This window comes from Dictyostelium discoideum (genome assembly GCF_000004695.1).
Source record: "Dictyostelium discoideum AX4 chromosome 3 chromosome, whole genome shotgun sequence".
In the NCBI taxonomy this organism is placed as follows: Eukaryota; Evosea; class Eumycetozoa; order Dictyosteliales; family Dictyosteliaceae; genus Dictyostelium; species Dictyostelium discoideum.
The window spans coordinates 2,312,848-2,337,533 of NC_007089.4; the positions used below are offsets into that span (position 1 = coordinate 2,312,848).

General features: G+C 19.3%; 12 protein-coding genes and 1 non-coding gene across 13 annotated transcripts; 4 read left to right on the forward strand and 9 right to left on the reverse strand.

Moving 5' to 3' along the window:
- Positions 1-417: 417 nt before the first annotated feature.
- On the reverse strand, positions 418-1,779 carry DDB_G0279609 (protein kinase, Atypical group; the record flags this gene model as incomplete). Its single annotated transcript, XM_636460.1, has 2 exons — positions 418-1,034; positions 1,137-1,779. The coding sequence occupies 2 exons, from the start codon at positions 1,777-1,779 to the stop codon at positions 418-420; spliced, it is 1,260 nt and encodes a 419-aa protein (XP_641552.1).
- Positions 1,780-3,492: 1,713 nt separating this feature from the next.
- DDB_G0279611 (sterol desaturase family protein) lies at positions 3,493-4,520 on the reverse strand (the record flags this gene model as incomplete). Its single annotated transcript, XM_636461.1, has 3 exons — positions 3,493-3,949; positions 4,049-4,191; positions 4,275-4,520. 3 exons carry the CDS (start codon positions 4,518-4,520, stop codon positions 3,493-3,495), a joined length of 846 nt encoding a protein of 281 aa, XP_641553.1.
- A 620-nt stretch (positions 4,521-5,140) lies between these two features.
- On the forward strand, positions 5,141-7,000 carry DDB_G0279613 (aldehyde dehydrogenase; the record flags this gene model as incomplete). The annotated part of the gene is made up of 2 exons (XM_636462.1): positions 5,141-5,564; positions 5,655-7,000. The coding sequence occupies 2 exons, from the start codon at positions 5,141-5,143 to the stop codon at positions 6,998-7,000; spliced, it is 1,770 nt and encodes a 589-aa protein (XP_641554.1).
- Positions 7,001-7,890: 890 nt separating this feature from the next.
- Positions 7,891-8,223, forward strand: DDB_G0279615 (hypothetical protein; the record flags this gene model as incomplete). Its single annotated transcript, XM_636463.1, has 1 exon — positions 7,891-8,223. The coding sequence occupies one exon, from the start codon at positions 7,891-7,893 to the stop codon at positions 8,221-8,223; it is 333 nt and encodes a 110-aa protein (XP_641555.1).
- A 418-nt stretch (positions 8,224-8,641) lies between these two features.
- DDB_G0279617 (hypothetical protein) lies at positions 8,642-9,274 on the reverse strand (the record flags this gene model as incomplete). The annotated part of the gene is made up of 1 exon (XM_636464.1): positions 8,642-9,274. One exon carries the CDS (start codon positions 9,272-9,274, stop codon positions 8,642-8,644), a length of 633 nt encoding a protein of 210 aa, XP_641556.1.
- Positions 9,275-12,662: 3,388 nt separating this feature from the next.
- On the reverse strand, positions 12,663-13,190 carry DDB_G0279619 (hypothetical protein; the record flags this gene model as incomplete). The annotated part of the gene is made up of 1 exon (XM_636465.1): positions 12,663-13,190. One exon carries the CDS (start codon positions 13,188-13,190, stop codon positions 12,663-12,665), a length of 528 nt encoding a protein of 175 aa, XP_641557.1.
- Positions 13,191-14,714: 1,524 nt separating this feature from the next.
- On the reverse strand, positions 14,715-15,230 carry DDB_G0279621 (hypothetical protein; the record flags this gene model as incomplete). The annotated part of the gene is made up of 1 exon (XM_636466.1): positions 14,715-15,230. The coding sequence occupies one exon, from the start codon at positions 15,228-15,230 to the stop codon at positions 14,715-14,717; it is 516 nt and encodes a 171-aa protein (XP_641558.1).
- Positions 15,231-16,582: 1,352 nt separating this feature from the next.
- On the reverse strand, positions 16,583-17,071 carry DDB_G0279623 (hypothetical protein; the record flags this gene model as incomplete). Its single annotated transcript, XM_636467.1, has 1 exon — positions 16,583-17,071. The coding sequence occupies one exon, from the start codon at positions 17,069-17,071 to the stop codon at positions 16,583-16,585; it is 489 nt and encodes a 162-aa protein (XP_641559.1).
- Positions 17,072-17,829: 758 nt separating this feature from the next.
- Positions 17,830-17,901, forward strand: tRNA-Cys-GCA-2. The gene has a single exon. It is a non-coding gene; the product is annotated as a tRNA-Cys (tRNA).
- Positions 17,902-18,761: 860 nt separating this feature from the next.
- On the forward strand, positions 18,762-19,907 carry ubqH (hypothetical protein; the record flags this gene model as incomplete). Its single annotated transcript, XM_636468.1, has 1 exon — positions 18,762-19,907. The coding sequence occupies one exon, from the start codon at positions 18,762-18,764 to the stop codon at positions 19,905-19,907; it is 1,146 nt and encodes a 381-aa protein (XP_641560.1).
- Positions 19,908-20,226: 319 nt separating this feature from the next.
- Positions 20,227-20,373, reverse strand: DDB_G0279625 (hypothetical protein; the record flags this gene model as incomplete). The annotated part of the gene is made up of 1 exon (XM_636469.1): positions 20,227-20,373. The coding sequence occupies one exon, from the start codon at positions 20,371-20,373 to the stop codon at positions 20,227-20,229; it is 147 nt and encodes a 48-aa protein (XP_641561.1).
- A 473-nt stretch (positions 20,374-20,846) lies between these two features.
- Positions 20,847-21,377, reverse strand: DDB_G0279627 (hypothetical protein; the record flags this gene model as incomplete). The annotated part of the gene is made up of 2 exons (XM_636470.1): positions 20,847-21,029; positions 21,156-21,377. 2 exons carry the CDS (start codon positions 21,375-21,377, stop codon positions 20,847-20,849), a joined length of 405 nt encoding a protein of 134 aa, XP_641562.1.
- Positions 21,378-22,226: 849 nt separating this feature from the next.
- On the reverse strand, positions 22,227-24,278 carry lkb1 (CAMKL family protein kinase; the record flags this gene model as incomplete). The annotated part of the gene is made up of 4 exons (XM_636471.1): positions 22,227-23,091; positions 23,199-23,654; positions 23,740-24,034; positions 24,134-24,278. The coding sequence occupies 4 exons, from the start codon at positions 24,276-24,278 to the stop codon at positions 22,227-22,229; spliced, it is 1,761 nt and encodes a 586-aa protein (XP_641563.1).
- Positions 24,279-24,686: the final 408 nt, after the last annotated feature.

Sequence of the window (24,686 nt, forward strand, 5' to 3'; positions counted from 1 at the left end):
TAAAAAAAATAAAAATAAAGAAAAAAAAAAAAAAAAAAAAAAAAGAATTCAAGATAAAGATTATTATATTTGATTATCACTTTTTAAACCATAATAATTTAAAAAAAAAAACACTATCCTACGAAAAAAAAAAAAAAAAAAAAAAAAAAAAAAAAAAAAAAATTAATTTTTATTATTATTTTTTTTTTTTTTTTATTTTTTTTTTTTTTATTTTTTTTTTTTTTTTATTTTTTTTTTTTTTATTTTTTATTTTTTTTTCTCAAATTATTTTTTTAAAAAAAAAAGAAACACTCTTGGACCTTTTCTTAATGTTCAATCTATGGACAATAAATCTATTTTAACTAAATATCTAATTTTTTAATTATTATTTTTTTTTTTTTTTAATTAAATATTTATTTTTATTTTTTTTTTTTTTTTTTAATAAAATAACACCATAGTATCTAGCAAATCAGATAAAAAAGGAAGATGAATTGAATCTAAACCCTTTTTCCAAGCATTTGTAGTACTATCGACTTTAACTAAATGTCTAAGTTTCTCTTTGGTATCGGATAATATTGAGATAGAGATTCGACTAATTATTAATTGTACACCTTGAATTATACCACGTTGTATTGAGATACCACAAGAGGAGGATAGATTAATTTTATAAGATTTTGATATACTTTCTCTCATCTTTTTAATTTGATTTGATTCGATATTTGGTCTTTTAAAAAGTGCATACAATATAGACTTTACTCGAGTAATATATTTCCTATAGCCAATTGTGAAACTACTATTATTTATACATGTTACATTTGAATTCATTAAAGAAATATACCACCCATTCCTATTTGGTATATCATAGAATAGTATATTTGAAAAATGACTACTAACATTATCCCAAATCAATGGCAATCTATCACTATTATTACAAAATATATCAAATGCAATAACTTGACCCAACTGATTCAATTTCTTTTCACCACCATACCCTGAAAAGTATTCTTTATAATCTAAATCTTTAAATGATTTACCATTTGGTGCATATTCCATAACTATTTATTTTTTTAAAAAAAAAAAAAAATAATAAAATATTATTAGTATTAATGTTTTTTTTTTTTTTTTATTTTTTATTTTTTTAAAAAAAAAGAACTTACTTAAAAAAAATGATTTTAATAATTCCAATTTAATATAATCATATAAACTTTTATTAGTTTTTGAAGATATTGTTAAAAGTGATCTTGACATTTGAATATATTCATCATTTGAGTATTCTAATAATCTCATTTCGGGTATTGGTAATTTTAAGATACTTTCTAAAACAGATGCATAAACTTCTTGAACAATAGTTGTTGATGATTTTAATAAAACTTGATTGTACTCACATTTATTATTTAAAAATGTTGCAATTAAAAATATATTTGAACTACCTAAATCAAGTTTATCAACACTAATTAATGATGACCAGTCAATACAATGTATATTTGAATATTGAATCATTGGAATATATGAATTATTATTTTTATTTTTATTTTTATTATTATTATTATTATTATTATTTATTGAATTATTATTATTATTAATATTATTATTATTTACACTATTATTACCAATATTAATATTATTATTATTTTCTATATTTTCTTCATTTATTTTATTCTCAATTATTATATTATTTTTTATATCAGTACAAGTATTAGAGGTTGAATCATTTGTTGATTTTTTAATTTCTATATTATTTTTCTTATTTTTTATCTTTTCAAAAAAAAAGTTTTTTTTAAACACTTTTATTTTATTCATTTTATTTTATTTTTAGTAATTACAAAAAAAAATACTGGTTTATTTAAAAATTGTCGGATTTGGGATTAATTTTATTATTATTATTTTCCTTTCCCCCAAAAAAAAAAAATTGGTTAAAATTTTTTTAAATTTAAAAAATTAAATAAATAAATAAATAAATAAATTTTTAATATTAAATATGTGTCAATTATAATTGTGAATCAACTATAAATTATTCGTATTATATATATATATATATTTTTTTTTTTTGATATTTTTTTTTTTGAGTTAAATTTAAAAATAGATTATTGGATATATGTTGCTATTGTTATAAATAGATTTTTTTTTTTTGGGTTTGAATGTGTGTTTTTCTTTATTTTTACAGTGATATTAATCTTATTTTATTTATTTAAATCTAAATCTTTAAGGTTTTTTTTTTTTTTTTTTTTTTTTTTAAATTTAAAAAAAAATAAAAAAATAAAAAATACTAATTTAAAATGTAATCTTTTAAAAAAAAATAAAAAATAAAAAAAATAAAAAAAATGAATAAAAAAATAATATTGAGAATGCAAATAAAAAAAACAATTGCCATATGCTAATATAGACTCACACCTCCAATTTAAATAAAAACACCATAACACACTACCCACACTATTAAACCACACCCTTAATAATTTTCTAAAATTATTTTATGTATGATAAAATACTTCCCTTAAATAGTTCATACTCATAACACTTACTTCTCTCTCTCTATTTCTCTCTCCCACACACACACACACAAACACACACTTTTATATATATATTGTTAATAAAAGTCGAAAACAATTCATTTTTTGTAATAAAAAATTTTAATTCAAAGTATTTCTGTTATAAAATAAATTACGATTATTTTTCAAAAAATGACAACAAATATGTCAAGTATGTTGTCAAATTATTATAATAACACTAACACTAAAAAAAAAAAAAAAAAAAATTAAAAAAAAATAAATAAAAGTAATAATAAAAAAAAAAAAAAAAAATTAAATATATAATTTGTTTAAAATTTAGTGTGGATGTGGGTAAAATAATTAACAAAATTTAAAATTTATATATTTATATTTAAATTTAAAATGAAAAAAATAAAATAATAATTGATTCTTTAAAAAAATTAATTGCCATATCTGGATCAAAAATAATTTGATTAAGGATTTGTTTTTTTTTTTCATCTGTATTTTTATTTTATTTTTTACTTTCTTATTTATTATATCGTATCTAATTTACAAAGATTAATTTTTAAATTTGTCCAATGGAATTTTTATTTTTTTTTTTTTCAAATTAATTTTGTAATAATCAGTGCAATATTTAAGGATATTATCCTATATGAATATATATTTTAAAATATTATTTAAATATCATGAACTATAAAATATTTTATTGTTTTTGAATTTTTATTTTATGGATGTTTTGAAATGTGACTACTGAATTATTAATATTATTATTTAAAAAAAAAAAAAAAACTAATAAATAAATTTTTGAGAGAGTGATAAAAATGATTATATAATGGTTAGCGCGCACTATTATAATGGTTATAACTTTTTATTTTTTTTTTTTTTTATAAAAAATTTTTTATTTTATTTTATTTTATATACATATAAAAATAAATATTTATTGTTCATAAAATAAAAAAGAAAAAGATTTTGTGGAAAAAAAATAAAAAAATAATAAAAATTATTATAATAATAAAAAATAATTAAATTAGTTTGATTTTGATTTTGGTTTTGATCTTTCTTTATAAGTTCCTAATAATTTATCTAAATAAGTGAATCTTGAACCATAGTTGCATGTAAACTCTTTATGATGATAATCATGGAAAGATGTACCACCATAGTATGGCATGAAATTGAATGGGAAAACATCAATATCATAACCAGAGTGAGTTAAAACGGCATCTAATTGACGAACGACAAACCATGAATAAAAAGTGAGATAATGTGGTCTAATAATTAAAACTGGTGCGAATGTGGCAATACCTAAAAATACAACTTCAACTGGATGTGCATATGAAGCTGTAAATCCAAATGGTGCTGAATAGTAGTGATGTTCCTTATGAATATTTTTATAGAACCATGGAGTATGGAAAAATCTATGCATAAAATAATGGAAGAAATCTTCACCAATTAAACAAAGGAAAATATCAAATAAAAATTTCCAACTATTATAATAATAATGATTATTTATGTTAATAATATATTTTTTAAATAATAAATTTTTTTTTTTTTTTTTTTTTTTTTTTTTTTTTTAATATACATACACTGATGGTAATGGTAAATCATAACTCATTCCTAAAACTTTTGAAAATGGGAAAAATACAACACCCAATGGTAAAATAACGAAAATATAATTTAAAACTAAATTATTAATACATCTTTTAATATCTTGAGATGATGGATATTTCTAAAATAATATTAGTGTATGTTAATATTTATTTTTTTTTTTATTTATTTATTTTTTAAATTATTTTTTTTTTTTACACATACAGTAACTTGAAGTTTTAACTTTGGGAAAAGTTTATATTTGTCAAATAAATGGAAGACAATTGCACTAAGGGCATAAAGGATAGCCATTGAGATATAAAAAATTAAGAATAAACCAAATTCACCATAACTTTGAAGAATCCATGACCAACCATATTCAATTGAATTGGTTGGTTGTGGGTCGAGTTGGTCAATGTTATAGTTTTTTTCTGATTTGAAAAAACTTAAAATATTTCCTAATTTCATCATTTTTTATTAATTGTTATTTTATTTTTATGAAGTATTTTTTTTTTTTTTTCCCGAATAATATAAAAAAAAAAAAAAAAAAACTCGAGTATAAAATAAACAAATTATTGAAGTAATAAATTAAATATGATGGTGATGATTAACTTTTTTTAAAAAAAAAAAAAATACTAAAAAAAAAAAAAAGCTCTAAGCTGCAAAAAATTAAAATAAATAAAAAAGAAATTAAAAAAAAAATAAAAAAAAATAAAAATCAGAAAAAAAAAAAATAAAAAAAAAAAAAAGAATAAAAAAAATAAATAATTCGGTTTTTTTTTTAATGGTTTTTTATATGAATTATTTAAGCCCTAGTCTCGCCTAACACGAATTTTGATTTTCAAAATATCACAAAACATTTTTTTTTAATTTTTTTTCTTTTTTTTTTTTAACAGCACTGTTTTTTTTTTTTTTTTTTTAGCGAGATTTCAAAATCCAATCAATTTTTTTTTCATTTTTTTTTTTTTTTTTTTTTTTTTTTTTTTTTTTTTTTTTTCTAACCATCGTCACCTTTATTATTAATAAAACAACTAATTTATAAATTTCAATCCAGCGAATTTATTATTCATCAAGTTGATTTATTACTAAAAATGGAAAATAGTCATTCTCAATGCATCTTTAAGAATGCAAAGGATTTTTTGACTGCCAACAATGCACTTATTTATCAAGTAGTTGTTGCAATCTTATCCATTGCTTTTTTATATAAAATTCTTTTCAATAGAAAGAATATTACTAAAAGAGCAAAGAGAGATATTGGTATTTCACCAGCATCAAATGGTACCGGTCAAAAAATTGATTGTGTTAATCCAGCAACTGGAAAATCAATGGGTATTGTAAATTCATTAAAACCAGATGAAGTTAAAACTTGTTTAGAAGCTGCTCAAAAAGCTCAAGTTGAATGGGGTCAAACAACTTTTGATGAAAGAAGACAAATCTTACAAGATTTCATTGATATGTTTATTAAACATGAAAATGAATTAGTTGAAGCATCAATGAGAGATACTGGTAAAACAAGTAAGTTTAAATTTTATATATATTTTATTTTTTTTTTTTTAAAAAAAAGATTATCGTTTATTAATAAATTTTTTTTTTTTTCTTAAAAAGGATTTGAAGCAATGTTTGGTGAAATTTTAACAAGTTGTGAAAAATTAAGATATTTAATTCAAAATGGTGAAAAAGCATTAAAAACTGAAGATAGAATTGTACCAATGTTAATGGGTACAAAATCAGCAAGATTAGAATATCATCCATTAGGTGTAATTGGTATTATTATTCCATGGAATTATCCAATTCATAGTATTATTTCAGCAGCAGCAGCAGCAATTTTTGCAGGTAATGCAGCATTGGTAAAGGTATCAGAATGGTCAACTCATTCAAAGATTCTTTTTGAACATCTTTTAAGAAAAGTTTTATCCAATAGAGGTTATGATCCAAATTTGATTCAAATTCTTCCAGGTATGGGTGAAACTGGTGAAGCATTAGTTCGTAGTGGTGTCGATAAGATTTTATTCATTGGTTCACCAGGTACTGGTAAACGTGTTATGAAAGCTGCAAGTGATAGTCTCACTCCAGTTATTTTAGAACTCGGTGGTAAAGATCCAATGATTGTTTTCGATGATGTTGAATTGGATTGGGCATTAGCAATTGTACAAAGAGGTTGTTTCATTAATTTAGGTCAAAATTGTATTTCATCAGAGAGAGTATTTGTTCATGAGAAGATCTATGATCAATTCTGTAAACAAATGGCTGATAAAATCAATTCTCTCAAACAAGGTCCACCAGAAGAAGGTCATTTCGATTTTGGTTCAATGACTATGCCAGCACAGGTTGATAAGGTTGAACATCTCGTTGGCACCGCCATCAAAGAGGGTGCCACATTATTAGCTGGTGGTAAAAGAAATCCAGCTTATCCAAAGGGTAACTATTTCCTTCCAACCGTTTTAGCAAATGTCACTGAAAATATGACAATTTTCCAAGAGGAAGCTTTTGGTCCAGTTTGTAGTATCATTAAATTCTCTGATGAACACGATCTCATTCGTAAGGCCAATGGCACTGCTTTTGGTTTAGGTTGTTCAATCCTCAGTAGTGACATTAAAAGAGCTGAACGTATAGGTAGCAAAATCTCAACTGGTATGTTAACTATCAATGATTATGGTGCATCTTATTTAATTCAAGATCTTCCATTTGGTGGTTGTAAAGAATCTGGTTTCGGTCGTTTCAATGGTCCAGAAGGTCTTAGAGGTTTCTCACGTGAAGTTTCTATCCTCACTGATCGTTTTGGTATTAAAACTCCAGTTCCACGTCTTATTCGTTATCCAATTGATCCAGCTTCAGTTGGTATCATTCGTCAAGCTATCTATATGATTTATCAAAGAGGTATTGTCAATAAATTAAGAGCTGCTTTAAATTTTACTTCTCAAGTTATTAAAAATCCAAAATTATTATTATAAGAAATTTTAAATAAAATACTAAAAAAAAAAAAAAAAAAAAAAAAAAAATATATTAAAAAAAATAATAAATACAAATATGTAATATTATATTAATATTTCAATTTTATTATTTTATTATTTTTTTAGTTTTTTTTTAATTATTAAAAATATAATAATTATTATTAAGTATCTATTTTTATGTTTTAAGTAATTATAATTAAAAATTAAATTTGCGTGTCATATTTTTTTTATTTTTTTTATTATTTTATTTTTTTTTGGTTTTGTAATAATGATTAGATCTTGAAAAAGTTAAACAAAAAAAAAAAAAAAAAAAAAAAAAACCTTTTGAAATGATGATTAGCAAGATTGTGTATTTGATTTTTAAAAAAAAAAAAAAAAAAAAAAAAAATAAAAATATAAAAAAAAAAGGTTTATAAAGGGGTATGTGGGGGTTGTTGATTTTTTTTTATCAAAACTACCTTTATCTTTTTTTTTTTTTTTTTTTTTTAAGTTATCTTATTAAATCTAACTTTATCTGTCCAATTTTTAAAATTTTTTTTTTTAAAAAAAAAACAAGAATTTATAAATCTGTCAAACGGATGATGGATGGATATTTTATATTTGTATTCTGTATTTACATTGTTAATTTTTATAATGTTTTTTTTTTTTTTATTAATTTTTTTTAAAAAAAAAAAAAAATATAAATAATAAAAGAAATTATTTTTTATTTTCATTATTAATCTTCTTTTAATAGTTATCAACAAACAAAAAAAAAAAAGTATTTAAAATACTTGAGTATATAATTTCAATATTATTATCTCAAAAAATTTAATAAAAATATATATTAATTTTTTATTTTTTTTTTCAATTATTTATTTTTTTATTATAGAATTTAAATTTTTTACAAAAAAATGGCAGCATTAGAAAATTTTTTAATTTTAAGAGATGGAATTAACCAATCAAAATTTATGGAAATGTTTGAAAAATTTTTTCATGAAAATGTTGTAATGATCCAAAATGGAGCCATCATAGAGGGAAAAGCCAAAAATAGAGAAATCCAAGAAAACTTTATTAAAAACTCTGTTATTCATGAAATTAAAATTGTTTCATTTGAAGAAAGGGGAGACACTATTGTTTATCAAATGGTAATGAATTTTGAAATTGGTGGTCATGTAATTAACAAAAACCAAGAGGTTCATCAAACTTGGGAATATGATAAAGTTATTAGAGAATTATATGTTTAGAAAAAAGTAAAAAAGAAAAAAAAAGTAAAAATTAATAATTTTATATAAAATTAAATAAAAATATCATTTGAATTTATTTTTAAATGATTTAATAATTAAATAAAAAAAAAAAAAAAAAAAAAAAAAAAATAAAAATAATCTTTAAGAAAGCTAAAAAAAACATTGATAATTTTTTTTTTTTTATGGATCCTATTCTTATTAATATCCAAAAAAACAAAAAAACGTTTAAAAAAAAAAAAAAAAAAAAAAAAATAAAAATAAACAAAAAATAAGGATAAAAATAACTTTTTTTTATGGGGGTTACAATTAATTTTTAATAGGGGGTTGGAAAAAATAAAAATAAAAATAAAAATAAAAATAAAAATAAAAATATAAAATATTAATAATTTAATTTTTTAAAAAAGATATACGTGGATAATTAAATTTTTATTAAACACAAAACATTCTTTTTCATTGTTTTTGAAATCGATATAATTTTTTTTTCACTTAAAAAGCTTTTTTTCTTTAATTTAAAATTTGATTTGCCAATATTATTATTTAAGGTTTTCTTAACTTTTGGAATTTTGATTTTACCCTCTCTTTCTAATTTTCCTAAATGATTTCTAATATTTTCAATTGGACAATTATTTATATTATTATTATTATTATTTATTTGGTCATTATTTATTTGGTTATTATTATTAATTTGGTTATTATTATTATTATTATTATTATTATTATTATTATTATTATTATTATTATTATTATTATTATTATTATTTTCATTTTTAATATTTTCATTTTGTGGTAGAGGATTTAAAGATGGATTAAAGGTCGAACATGGAATATTAGAAGGACGGAAAATAAATTCGGAACTATATCTTATATTGGCATTATGATAAAAATTTAATTCTTGATCATCGAGAGAATCATCGTCATCAACACCTTCAAATTCAAAAACCAATGGCTGGGTCGATAGAAATTGTCTTTGTTCGAGGAGATGACTAGTTGTATTTAAGCATGTTGGATGAATTAATGATATAGTTTCAAATTCTGGTAATAAACTTTCCATTTTTTTTTTTTTTTTTTTTTTTTTAATTAACTAATTTTTTTAAAATAAAATGAAAACTGTTTTTTTTTTTTTTGGAAAAAAAATAATAATTATTTTAATATGTGATCTTTTTTTTTTTTTTTTTTTTTTTTTTTTTTTTTCTTTTAGAAAAAAAAAATAACTTTTTTTTTTTTTTTTTTTTTTTTTTTTTTTTCCTTTTTATTTTATATATGTTACCTTAATTTTTTTTTTTTTTTTTTTATTTTTATATAAATAACTGTTTATGGTGGTTAGAAATTTTTTTTTTTGTTTTCTTTTATTTTGATTTTTATATTATCGTGATGGTGAGGATGAAATAAAAAGAAATGAAAAAAAAAAAAAAAAAAAACAAAAAAAACAAAACAAAAATAAACAACACAAAAAAAAAAAAATAATAATAATAAATATATAAAAAATAAAAAAAATAAAAATAAAATAAAAAATTTAAAAATAAAAAAAAAAAAAAAAAAAAAAAAACAATTTAAATATGTAAAAATAAAATTTAATTAAATCTCGACATTACGATCACCATGGGTGATAATTAATTGTATCCGAATAATAATGTGGGTGTATAAATTATAATAGTATTAATAATAATAGTGCGTGGTGTGGGTGTGAATGTGTGTTGAATAATATCCAAAATGATTGGCTTAATAAATTATCTTTTTTATTATTACTATTTTTATTTTATTTTATTTTATTATTAATTTAATTTTTATTTTTATTATTTTTAATAGTTATTGTATTGTTGATGGAAAATGGTGGTGTTGGATTATAATTTAAAATAACTATTTCTACAACAACAACAACAACAACAACAACAAAAAAAAAAAAAAAAAAAAATACAATAAAAAAAAAAAAAAAATCAAAAATAACAACAACACATATTTTTTTTTAAATCTAATAAAAAAAAACTTTTTGAAATTTATATTTTTTTTAATCTTTTTGGCGAGAGATTTGTATTTGAAAATTATTTTCCACCAAATGAGATTCAAATCAACTCCCCCCACCACTACAACCACACATGAAAATTAAAAAAAAAAAAAAAAAAAAATTTAATTAGGGGGGTCTGTTAACTAAATTACATATATATATATACATTTTTCATATGTAAATGATCTTAGGGTAAAATTAAAAGTAATAATATACTTTTTTATGTAATTAAAATGAGTGTGAAAGTGGGTTGTTTTGTAAACTTGTTTTTTTTTTTTTTTTTACTTGTTATTGTAACATTTTGGTGATCTAAAAATATAAATGAATTTTTAAAATTAAATATCATACCATTAACTATATATTTTTTTAAATAAGTGGGTGAATTTGAATGTTGGTGAGTGTGTGTGAGAGTGGGTTATTATGTATTAAACTTGTTTAGAGAAAAAAAAAAAAAAAAATAAAAAAAAAAAAAGGTGGTTGTGTGTGTAAATGGTGTGGGGAAATTAAATTAAAAAATGGCTTGAAATAGAAAAAGTATAGAGTTATTCTATATACATTTGTGTAAAAATTTATTTCCAGTTTTTTTTTTTTTTTTTTTTTTTTTTTTTTTTTTTATTGCCAATGAGAACTTTTATTTTAAAATTTTTATCTTATATTAAATTAATACTAATATTAGATCTAAAAAAATTGGTATTTTAAGGGAATAAAAAAAAAAAAAAAAAACTGTTTTAATAAAGTCATATCATATAAATTTCCAAATTACTCTACTTTAATTTTATTTTTTTTATTTTTTAAAAATTTTAATTTGTTAGGTAACAATAAATATTTCATTTATTTGAAAAATTAATTCATAAAATAGACTTGAAATCAAAAAAACGTCAAAAAAGATAATAGTGATTTTTTTTTTTTATTTTTAGATTTTATTATTTGCCAATTGTAAATGGTGTGGGGGAAAAAATGTTTTTCATTATTTTTTATTTTATTTTTTCCACTTTTAAAAAAACAGTAAAGTTTATTTGTAGCGACAATTTTAAAAAAAAAAAAAACAAAACAAAATTTTATAAAATAATAGTTTTTGAATTAAGATTTTAAAACATGTCTCCATTTGATCGAAATTTTTATATAAATTAATAAAATTTAATTTTAGATCAATTAAAAATAGTAAAAATGAAAGATAAAAAACTTTTTTAAAAAAAAAATAAATAAAAAATAATAATGATACATAAACCTCATATAATTCAATGGTGTTGATGATGATATAAATTAATGTCAATACAATAAAAACTTTGGGAATAGGGAGTATTTCATAAACCTCTTAATTTTTGAAAAATAATTAGAAAAAAAAAAAAAAAAAATTTATAAATTAGTTTTGTGTGTACGTGTCTGTGTATGGGAGTTTTTTTTTTTTTTTTTTTTTTTTTTTTAAAAAAAAAGATGATATTGTTATTATTGATTGTAAATTAAGGTTGGATGATTTAAAATTTTTATTAAACTCCAATTACTACATTTGATAATCTATTATTAATAATATTTATGAGAAATAATCACATTTAATCTATTGAAATCTTGATAATTCTTTTTCTTTTTACTACCAAAAAAAACAACCACATCTTTTATTCATTTTTTTTTTTTTTTATACAAAAATAGGTTTTATCTTCCTCAAATCATTTATTTCTCAACTCTCATGACATTAGATTTTATTTTTTATAGATTAAAATTAAACCAATAATAATAAACTTCCTTTTTTATATTTTTATTAAATCATGAATGTTTTTTATTTTTTTTAAAAAATGTTTTTATTGTTAATTTAAAATTTGTATTGTATAAATATGTACAAATGGGTGTGTTATCTATTATTCCTAATAAAGTATTGTTAAATTTGTAATTCAATAATTGGGTAACACAAAACAAAGTTTCTAATATTGAAAAAACCATACCCCAAAAAAAAGTATTTAAATTAAACTTATGGGGGCAGTGTTTATTTCATTCTTAACTAATTTTTTATCTAATTATTATTTTATTAATAAAAAAAAAAAAAACACCAATTCAAAATTTGTCGTTATTTCATTTCCATAAAAAGGTGTTTTATTGTTAATTTTTTTTTTTTTTTTATTTTTTAAAAAAAATAAAAAATAAATCACAAATAAATAAAAAATAGAAAATTAAAAAAAAAAAAAATAAAAAAAAAATTAAAATAAAAAAATTAAAATAAAAAAATTTCCCTAAAAAAGTTAAAATTAATTTGTTTATTTTTTTAATTTTTTTTGTTTTTTTTTTTTTTTTTTTTTATCTGAAAAAAAAAAATCAAAATAATTTCAAGGAAAACACTGGGGGTAGTTAATTGAAAAAAAAAAAAAAAAAAAAAATATGAACAATCTTTTGTTCATATTTTTTTTTTTTGAGAATATTTTATATTAAAAAAAAGAAATAACTTTATTTATTTTATTAAGCAATGAAACATATTTTTTTTCATTGTATTTGAAATTGAAATGAACTTTTTATCCCTTATAAAACTATTTTTTTTAATTTGAAAACCAGATTGATGGCTTTTATGAGAATTTAAACTTTTAGGAATTTTAATATGACCCTCTTTTTCTAAATTCTTTAAATGATTTGTAATATTTTCAATTTGGTAATAATTATTTATATTATTGGTTTCATTTGAAATTATATTATTATTATTATTATTATTATTATTATTATTATTATTATTATTATTATTATTATTATTATTATTATTATTATTATTTTGTTTTAATGTTTGATCTGGTTTAAAATTATTATTATAAAAATTTAATTCTTGATCGAGAGTATCATCGGATTCGTCATCATCCCAAACACCTTCAAATTCAATTACTAATGGTTGAGTTGATAGAAATTTTCTTTGTTCAAGGAGATGACTAGTTGCAGAACTCATTGGATGAATTAATGATATTGTATTAAATTGTGGTAATAAACTTTCCATATTTTTATTATTAATTTTATTATTACTATTATTATTTTTTTTTTTTTTTTTTTTTTTTTTTTTTTTTTTTTAGTAATTACTATGATACTATTTTTTTTTTTTTTTTTTTAAAAATTTTTTTTTTTTTTTCTTGCTTGTCTTATTATTTTTTATTTTTATTTTTTTTTTATACAAATAAAATAAGATTTGATTTGTTTTGTTTTTTTAAAAAAATGAAATTAAAAAAAAAAAAAAAAAAAAGAAAAGGAAAAAAAAAAAAGGGTAATAATGTAAAAAATTAAAATAAAAGTTTTTTTTTTTTTTTCACACCGTCAGGTGAAATGAATTTATTTAAGAATTTCGCCAACAAAGATCTTTTTAGATTGTTGTGATTATTTTGCGAATTAAAAAAAAGTTTTTTTTATTTTTTATTTTAATTTTATTTTTTTTTTATTTTAATTTTTTTTTTTTTTTTTTTTTTTATAAAAATTTGCACATATGCATCGACGGGTAAGGTGCTCTAAATCAAATTTTTTTAATTTTATTTTTTTTATTTTTTAATTTTATTTTTTTATTTTTTTTTTTTTTTTTGTTTATTTATTTTTATTTGAATAATTTAAATGGATTGAACCATTTTAAATTTCTTTTGGATTGAACCATTTTTTTTATTTTTTTTTTATTTTTTTTTTTTTTTTTTTTTTTTTTTAATAAATAACTCTATTTTATTATATTTTAAATTTTATATTAAAATTATTTTTAAAATAATAAAGAATATGATCTAATTCACTGTCTAATCGTCTCTAAAAAATTCAAACGTTAATGGGCGAAAGACAAAAAAAAAAAAAAAAAAAAAAAAAAAAATTTTGTGTTGGGTGATAATATCTTTAAAGTAAGTATAAATTAAATATCATTGGCGGGTGTTTTTTTTTTTTTTTTTTTGAAAAAACTATATATTTGAAAATTTCAATCTGATTAATCTCAAACAACCAATATTGCTGTTAATAAATTAATGTGAAAAGTTCGCCCCCCTTTTGCCATCGTTAGTTACAAACTCCATCAAAACTAAAAAGCTTGACAATCGGAGGATCTGACAAAGATACACAAACATATGTTTATGAAAAAAAAAAAAAATAAAATAAAAAAAATAATAATAGCAAAATAAAACAATAATAATAATAATTATAATAATTGGCCAAAAAAAAATAAAATAAAATAAAATAAAAATAAAAATAAAAATAAATTGCAAACCCTTTTTTTTAATCCCAAAATAAAAAAAAAAAAAACGTGTCCAAAATTTGCAAATTTTACATTTTTTTTATTTTTTTATTTTTTTGTTTTTTTTATTTTTTTGTTTTTTTTGGGCCAAAAAAATCTAAATTTCGAAATAATTTTTCGAGGAAGATGGTGAGTGGTCAATCCAAAAATTTTTTTTTTACAAAAAAAAAAAAAATATTAAAAAAAGATACCCACACAAAAAAAAAATATAAAAACAGTATGGGGTGATTAAAATAATTAAAAAAAAAAGAAAAAAAGAAATAATTTTATTTATTTTATAAAGCAATGAAATATATTATTTTTCATTGTATTTGAAATTGAAATTAATTTTTTATCCCTTATAAAACTATTTTTTTTAATTTGAAATCCAGATTGATGGCTTTTACGAAAATTTAAACTTTTAGGAATTTTAACATGACCTTCTTTTTCTAATTTTTTTAAATGTTTTTTAATATTTTCAATTTGATAATTATTTATATTATTGGTTTCATTTGAAATTATATTATTATTATTATTATTATTATTATTATTATTATTATTATTATTATTATTATTATTATTATTATTATTATTATTATTATTTTGAATTTGTTTAAAATTATTATTATAAAAATTTAATTCTTGATCTAAAGTATCATCGGATTCGTCATCATCCCAAACACCTTCAAATTCGATTACTAGTGGCTGGGTTGATAGAAATTGTCTTTGTTCAAGGAGATGACTAGTTGCAGAACTCATTGGATGAATTAATGATATTGTATTAAATTGTGGTAATAAACTTTCCATTTTTTTTTTTTTTATTATCGTTATAGTTTTTTTTTTTTTTTTTATTTATATTTAATTTATTTTAATATATTTATATTTATTTTATTTTTTAATAGGAAAATATTTTTATATTTAAATTTTTATTATTATTATTTTATAACAAATGAAATATTTTTTGATTTGTTTTTTTTTAAAAAAAATGAAGAAAAAAAAAAAAAAAAAAAAGAAAAGAAAAAAAGAAAAAAAAAAAAAAAAGGGTAATAATGTAAAAATAAATTAAATTTAAATAAATTTTTTTTTTTTTTTTAAACCGGGTCAGTGACTAAATGAATTTATTAAAGAATTTCGTCAACAAAGATCTTTTTGGATTGTTTGTGATTATTTTTTTTAATTTGCGACCTAAAAAAAAGGTTTTTTTTTTTTATTTTTCTTTTTTTATTTTTTATTTTTTTTATTTTCAAAAAATATTTAGGATTGCACCATTTTAAATTTCTTTTAATTTTCCACCATTTTTTTTTTATTTTGTTTTTAACTTAAAGTTATTATTGTAATTGATTAATATCTTTTTTTTTTTTTTTTTTTATCTAATTTATAAATTTTATTAAAATTATTTTTTATAAAAAAAATTATAAATTTAAGTTTCCAGAAAAATAATTTCCATAAAAGGAAAAAAAACTATAAAAAAAAAAAAAAAAAAAAAATAGAAAAATATAAAAAAAAAAAAAAAAAATAGAAAAATATAAAAAAAAAAAAAATTTGCCCTTTAACAGTTGGGTGATAATATCTTAGATAGGTAAGTATAAATTAAATATCGTTTGTGAGTTTTTTTTTTTTTTTTTTTTTTTTTTTTTTTTTTTTTTTTTGAAAAAAACTATACATTACAAACAACCAATGTTGCTGTTAATAAATTAATGTGAAAAGTTCGCCCCCCTTTTGCCATCGTTAGTTACAAACTCCATCAAAACTAAAAAGCTTGATAATAAAAGGATCTGATAAAGACACACAAATATATGTTTATATTAAAAAAATAAAAAAATATAAAAAAAATAAAAAAATAATAACAATAATAAAATAAAACAATAATAAAAATAATAATGGTCAATTAACCAAAAAAAAAAAAAATAAATAAAAAAAAAAAAAAATTAATTACAGCGCAAATTTTACAATTTCAATTTTTTATTTTTTTGTTTTTTTTTATTTTTTTTTTTTGTCCAAAAAAAATCTAAATAATTTTTCAAGGAAGAAGGTGAGTGGTCAATCCAAAAATTTTAAAAAAAAAAATTTTAAAAAAAAAAAAAATATGAAAAAAATAGATGCACACAAACAGTGCGGGGTGATTTAAAATTATTAAAAAAAAAAAGAGATAACTTTATTTATTTTATTAAGCAATGAAATATATTATTTTTCATTGTATTTGAAATTGAAATTAATTTTTTATCCCTTATAAAACTATTTTTTTTAATTTGAAATCCAGATTGATGGCTTTTACGAAAATTTAAACTTTTTGGAATTTTAATATGACCTTCTTTTTCTAATTTTTTTAAATGTTTTGAAATGGTTTCAATTTGATAATTATTTATATTATTGTTTTCATTTGAAATTATATTGTTATTATTATTATTATTATTACTATTATTATTATTATTATTATTTATATTTTGTGTTTGTTTAAAATTATTATTATAAAAATTTAATTCTAGATCTAGGGTATCTTCAGATTCGTCGTCGTCCCAAACACCTTCAAATTCGATTACTAATGGTTGAGTTGATAGAAATTGTCTTTGTTCAAGGAGATGACTAGTTGCGGAACTCATTGGATGAATTAATGATATTGTATTAAATTGTGGTAATAAACTTTCCATATTTTTATTATTATTATTATAATTAATTTTTTTTATTTTATTTTATTTTTATTTTTATTTTTATATTTATTAGAAAATTTTTTTATTATTCTATTACAAATAAAATATTTTTTGATTTGTTTTTTTTTTTAAAAAAAATGAACAAAAAAAAAAAAAGAAAAAAAAAAAAAAAAGAAAAAAAGAAAAAAAAAAAAAAGGGTAATAATTTAAAAAATAAATTAAATTTAAATAAATTTTTTTAAACCGGGTCACCAAATGAATTTATAAAAGAATTTCGTCAACAAAGATCTTTTTAGATTGTTTTGTGATTATTTTTTTTTTTTTTAAAATTTGCGACCCAACCATTCCACAAACAAATGGTTTTTTTTTTTTTTTTTAATTTTGATTTTTTTAATATTTTTTATTTTTATTTTTATTTTTATTTTTATTTTTATTTTTTTTTATCGATACGAATTATTCCAAAAACAAATGGGTTTTTTTTATTTTTCTTTTTTTATTTTTTATTTTTTTTTTATTTTTAATTTTATTTTGGCAAGTGGATTTTGCACCATTCAAAATTTTGACCTTTTTTTTTTTTTTTTTTATTTTTTTTGTTTTTTAAGTTATTATTATAATTGATTATTATCTTTTTATTAATACTAATTCTATTACTTTTATTTAAATCTATTTTTTATTATAAATAATTTTAAGTCTCACAAAACTTTTTACTTAAAAAGGAAAAAGCCGAGAATAGCTAAAAATTTTAAATTTCATCAATAGTTTCGATAGCTCAGTGGAAGAGCAAGCGACTGCAAATCGTTAGGTCGCCAGTTCAATCCTGGTTCGGAACTTTCGTTTTTGTTTGAGATGGGGTCTCCGAACTTCGTATTTTATAAAAAATTGTTATTTTCGTCTTGGTAGCCATAAACATACAATAAAAACCAATGGCTACTACATTTTAAAATTAAAATTCTTTTTTTAGTTTAAATTACCAAATAACTACTTTACTTTTTAAAATTAGAATTAATAAATAAACTATTAATTATTGTTTATTTCCTTTAATGGATAAACACTGATTAATCAATATTAATAAAAAAAAAAGAAAAAAAAAACACAATTGGTGGACTGCAAATTAACGTGGTCCATAATTCATTTAATTAATACAGTTTTATTAATTGATTAATTTATCAAATTTTTAAATACTGCATTAAAATGTAATATCTTAAAAAAAAAAAAAAAAAAAAAAAAAATAATAATAACACAAGGTATATAAATATATATAACAGTTTTCTATTTAATTTATAGACATTTTATTTAGAATTTTTATTACAATTGTTTACTTTTTTTTATTTAATTTAATTTATTTAGTTTTTTTTTTATTTTTTTATTTGGTTTTAAATATAGCACCAATTCAATTAACAGTATTTTGTCGACATGACTCAAAAGATAAAGATTTTTTTTTTTTTTTTTAAAAAAAAAAAATTCTTTGAAAATTATTAAATTAATTTTTTTTTTTTTTTTTTATTAAAAAATTAAGAATTGTTTAAAAAAAAAAAAACAATAAAAAGAAATTTTTTTTATTTATTTTTTTATTAATAACAACAATTTAAAATTATTATTAAAATCATTTGTTTATTTATTTGTTTATTTATTTATTTATTTATTTATTACTTATTTATTTTTAATTATAAAATATTAATATAATTTCAGTATGCAAATTTTTGTTAAAACTCTCACTGGAAAAACCATCACATTAGAAGTTGAAGGTTCTGATAACATTGAAAATGTAAAAGCTAAAATCCAAGATAAAGAAGGTATCCCACCAGACCAACAAAGATTAATTTTTGCAGGTAAACAATTAGAAGATGGTCGTACTTTATCAGATTATAATATTCAAAAGGAATCAACTCTTCATTTAGTATTAAGATTGAGAGGTGGTATGCAAATTTTCGTTAAAACTCTCACTGGTAAAACCATCACATTAGAAGTTGAAGGTTCTGATAACATCGAGAATGTTAAAGCTAAAATCCAAGATAAAGAAGGTATCCCACCAGACCAACAACGTCTTATTTTCGCAGGTAAACAATTAGAAGATGGTCGTACTCTCTCAGACTACAACATTCAAAAGGAATCAACTCTTCATTTAGTATTAAGATTAAGAGGTGGTATGCAAATTTTCGTTAAAACTCTTACTGGTAAAACCATCACATTAGAAGTTGAAGGCTCAGATAATATCGAGAACGTTAAAGCTAAAATTCAAGATAAAGAAGGTATTCCACCAGACCAACAAAGATTAATCTTTGCAGGTAAACAATTAGAAGATGGTCGTACTTTATCAGACTACAACATTCAAAAGGAATCTACTCTTCATTTAGTATTAAGATTAAGAGGAGGTATGCAAATTTTCGTTAAAACTCTTACTGGTAAAACAATCACTTTGGAAGTTGAAGGTTCAGATAATATCGAGAATGTTAAAGCTAAAATCCAAGATAAAGAAGGTATCCCACCAGATCAACAAAGATTAATCTTTGCAGGTAAACAATTAGAAGATGGTCGTACTTTATCAGATTATAATATTCAAAAGGAATCAACTCTTCATTTAGTATTAAGATTGAGAGGTGGTATGCAAATTTTCGTTAAAACTCTCACTGGTAAAACCATCACATTAGAAGTTGAATGTTCTGATAATATTGAAAATGTTAAAGCTAAAATCCAAGATAAAGAGGGTATCCCACCAGATCAACAAAGATTAATTTTCGCAGGTAAACAATTAGAAGATGGCCGTACTCTTTCAGATTATAATATTCAAAAGGAATCTACTCTTCATTTAGTATTAAGATTAAGAGGTGGAAATTAAAAAAAAATAAAATAAAATCAAACTGCCATATTGTATAATTAATTTTTCTTTTTTCCATTCGATTTATTATATGATAAATTGTAATATTTTTTTTTTTTTTTTTTTTTCTTTAAATTTATTTTTAAAATATTATACATGTTTTCTTTATTTTTTTTATTTTATTTTTTTATTTTATAAAACCAAATGAATTCTAATGTTTGATTAATGGCTATAAACACACTGACACTATTAAAGAGTGAAAAATTTCTTTTCTTGATAAACGAAATGGATATTGGTGAACTTCTAATTAATTGATTTTTTGGGTCATGTATATCAAAATTTAAATATTTAATATTATTAAAAAAACTTTAAGAATTGGGAATTGACCAAGAGAGGAGCTATTCTTGATTGTATAAGGAATAAACTTAATGATTTTTGGTTTTGAAACAGGTGAGGCAGTATATCTTGGGGTTAAAATACTTTGCATTTTTTTTTTTTTTTTTTAATTGTTATTTGTTATTGTTTTAGTTTGTTTGTTAATGAAAAAAATTATAAATTTCCCTCATTTTATACTAAATAATTTTGTTAATCAAATAACACTGACTATTTTAAAAACTGGCACTGACACTGACCCCTTAATTGAAAAAAAAAAATAGCTGGAAAAAAAAAAAAAAAAAATTGAAAAAAAAGTTGAAAAAAATATCTGATAATAAGAATGTCAATGCAAAAAAAAAAAAAAAAAAAAATTAATAATATTAATTGTCACACACAAACTTGAAGTGAATTAATAAAACCATGAGAAAATAAAATTTAAAAAACTAGTTTTAATAGAATAACAAATTACTAATTACAAATGAAACAAATTTTAATTTTATATTATATTTTATTATCTACACTTTTTTTTTTTACTTTAACTTTTTTTTTTTTTTTTTTTTTTTTTTAAATTATATTTTTTTTAAATTATATTTTTTTAAATTGGTCAGTATCTATTTTTTTACCAATTTGCATTGATTCTTCAATCTCTTTTTGAATTCTTCTATCTCTATCTTCAGGCCATTCTGGAACAGTTAAACCAACTCTATTTGAAGATTTTTCAACTCTTTGTCTTGATGAAAGACCAATATTATATGAATCCAAAAGTTCCTACATAAATATATTTATATAAAATATTAATATTGTTTATTTGTATAATTTTTTTTTTTTTTTTTTAATTATTAATTATTAATTATTAATTAATAATTTTTTAAACTTTTCCTAATTTATTCATACACTTAAATCTTTTGAACTTTTAATTAAATATCTATATGATTTAACCTTATCTTGTAATGATCTAATTTCATTTGGATCAGTAACATCTTTATTATCTCTGAATAATTGAATAACATTTGTTCTCCACCATGGATCATATTTAAATGTATTATATCTTGTACCTTCTCTAATTAATCTTCTAAATAAAACCATTGAAGATGTTGTTATTGTATTAGTTGTCATTTTATTTAATTTTTTTCTTTTTTTTTTTTGCTTATGTTAAACACAAATATGCAATCACTTTTTTATTCGTTTTTTTAAAAAAAAAAAAAAATGAAAATAATTTCCCACAAAAAAAAAAAAATAAAAAAAAAAAAAAAAATTAAAAAAAAACTTTTATTTAAATATTTATTAAAAAAAAAAAAAAAAAAAAAAAAAAAAAAAAAAAAAAAAAAAAGAAAACCATGTAAAACCTAAAAAAGTGATTTAAATTTATAAATCTTTTTTTTTTTTTTATTTAATATTAAAATTAAACACAAAATTTTAATTGGGTATTCAATTTTTTAAAAAAAAAAAAATATCCAATATTTTTTATAATTTTTTATATACCACATTTTTTATTAACTTTATCTTTTTTTTTTTTTTTTTAATAATTTATTTTCAAAATATTATAAAATCATTTTTATTTACTCTTTTTTTTTGATTAATAATTTTGTTTTTAAAGGAAAAATAAAAATAAAAAAATAATTATAAAATATAATCGCATATGCAAAGTTAATTAGTTTATTAAAAATAGTAAATAAATTTTATTTTAAAGATGATTATTTTGATAATGTATATAAATTTTATGTACAATAAGAAAAGAAAAAAAAAAAAAAAAAGTGGTAGACATGACAACTTCACAAATGTTCTGAGTTTGAGAACTTCATTCCTTTCTTCATTTTTTTTCTTTTTTTTGATTTTTTTTTTTTTTTTTGTGATTTGGAAAAAAAGGTGGAAAATAAAATAAAAAACTTGGAAAAAAAAAATGATGATATATATATTTCATCTTTTTTTTTTTTTTTTTTTTTTTTTTTTTTTTAATTGAAAAACTTAATTAATGATACATTTTGACTTATTATGTGGAGATTCAAAAGTAATTTTTGGCCTTCTATTACTTGAATTTCTTAAAGGTGGTTGAGGTGAAGAACGGTTTGGATTAAATTCAACTTTTGGAGAAGTGGAATTATTATTATTATTATTACTACTACTATTCTTTCTTTTACTTGATCTTGAACTCTTATCACGTGAGCCAACTCTATCAGCACGGTGGTGGTGGTGATTTGTTGGATTTAAATCTTCACCACTAATTTCATTATCATCTGAATAGTCTTCATCATCTTGACCACTACTAGCATCATTATCAGAGCATATATAATTCTCACGAATTAAAGCCACATCAGAAATATTTGTACCAATTGAACTCTTTTTAATATTTACAGGGTCGAGTTCAATTGGGTGCACTGGTAAACCATTAATTAAATGTTCATTATTATTTGTATTAAATAATAAATTATTATTTGAATCAAATATTAAATTATTATTTGAATCAAATAATAAATTATTATCTCCATTACCATGAAATTGTTGTGATTGTTGTAGTTGCTGTTGTTGTTGTTGATGTTGATGTTGGTTATTATGATGATGATGATGATGATGATCACTACTATGTAATATTGGAGTTGATGGTGGTTGATCACCCACTGATATAGAGGGTATATATTCTGGATCTTGTAAATCTATTGTATTTCCATCATTTTCATAACCAAAAATAAGTTCATCATCTCCTCCTCCTCCTCTACCACCTCCACCATCATCACCTTCATCATCACCATATGCCATCTCTAATGGTAAAAATTTACTTTCTTCTAATAATGGCACAAATGGTTCTACCTCTGGTATATATTTAATACACCACCTAAATTTATGAAAATAAAAAAAAAGGTATTAATATTTATCTCTCTCTTATCTATTTAAATAGTTTTATTATTATTATTATTATTATTTATTTATTTAATACTTTACGGATGATTTTTAATTTGACCTAATGAAAATCTTTGAATATGATCAACTTGTAAAATACCTTTAATTAAATTAACCAAATCTTTATCGAGATCATTTGGAAATTCTATTTTACATTTAGAGATATTTTCAAAAAGTACAAACATATTTGCACCGGAAAAAGGGAATTTACCAATGGTCATAAGGTATAATGTTACACCCATTGCCCAAATATCGATTTTAAATGGTGAAAATGTAGTTTGAAATTGTGTTAACTCTGGTGGTTGAAATGCTGGTGAACCATAACTTCTTGATAAACATTCAAAATCTTCCAATTGGCTACTATCCTCTGCAACTCCAAAATCACTCAATTTCAATACATTTGCATGTGTAAATAGTATATTATCAGGTTTAATATCACGATGTAATATCTTTTGTGAATGAATATATTCACATGCTTCAATTAATTGTCTAAATATACTGTAATTATTATTATTATTAATAAAATATTTTATTTAATAATAAAAATAAAATATAAAAATTTTAAAAAATAAATAATACATACAATTGTGATTGGTGTGGTGGTAATCTACCATTTGGTGCATTTTCTAAAATATTTTGTGAAGTTCCACCACCAACATATTCATAGACAATGTACAGTTTACCTTTTTCCTCTATAATGAAATGATCAATTAATTTGATTATATGTTTATTGTGTAACTTTTTTGTAATATTAATCTCTTTTAAAACTGATGCTTCCCCGCCAGGAATCTTTTTTAATCTTGCTCTTTTTAATATTTTAACTGCTACTCTTTTTTGTGTAAATGAATCCATGCCATCTTTAACTTTACCATAAGCACCTAAAAATAATTAATAAATAATAAATTAATATATTTCATACTATATATATAATGATATATATATATATATATATATATATATAATCGATTGAAAAATACCTTCACCTAAAACTTCACCTAATATATAATGTTTAACTAATTTTGGTGTAGATTTTCTTGATCTATATGAAATGCCATTATCTTCATTTTCATTTAAATGAATTATAAAATTCGATGTATATGATGGTTGTTGTTCAACTTCCATTATAAACTTATTATTATTATTATTAAATTATAAAATATTGCTATATAAATTTCTCTCTCTTTTTTTTTTGTGTTTGTGTTTGTTTTTTTTTTTGTTTTTTTTTTTTTGTGTGATTTGAGTTGAAGTGAAAGGGGGTTGAAACTGGGTTTAACTGAATTAGTTTTCTTTTTTTTTTGTGTATTAAAATTATAATGTGGTATCTAAATATAAAAAAAAAAAAAAATAAAAATAAAAATAAAATTTCCAATTAAAAAAAAAAAAATAATAATAATAAACAATAATAATTATTTTTAATAGGTTTTTAGCTGATGTTATATAATTGTTTTATTTTTTAACGGACGCATTTTTTTTTTTTTTTTTTTTTTATTTTTTTTTTTTTTTCAAAACAAAAGAATTTTTTTTTTTTTT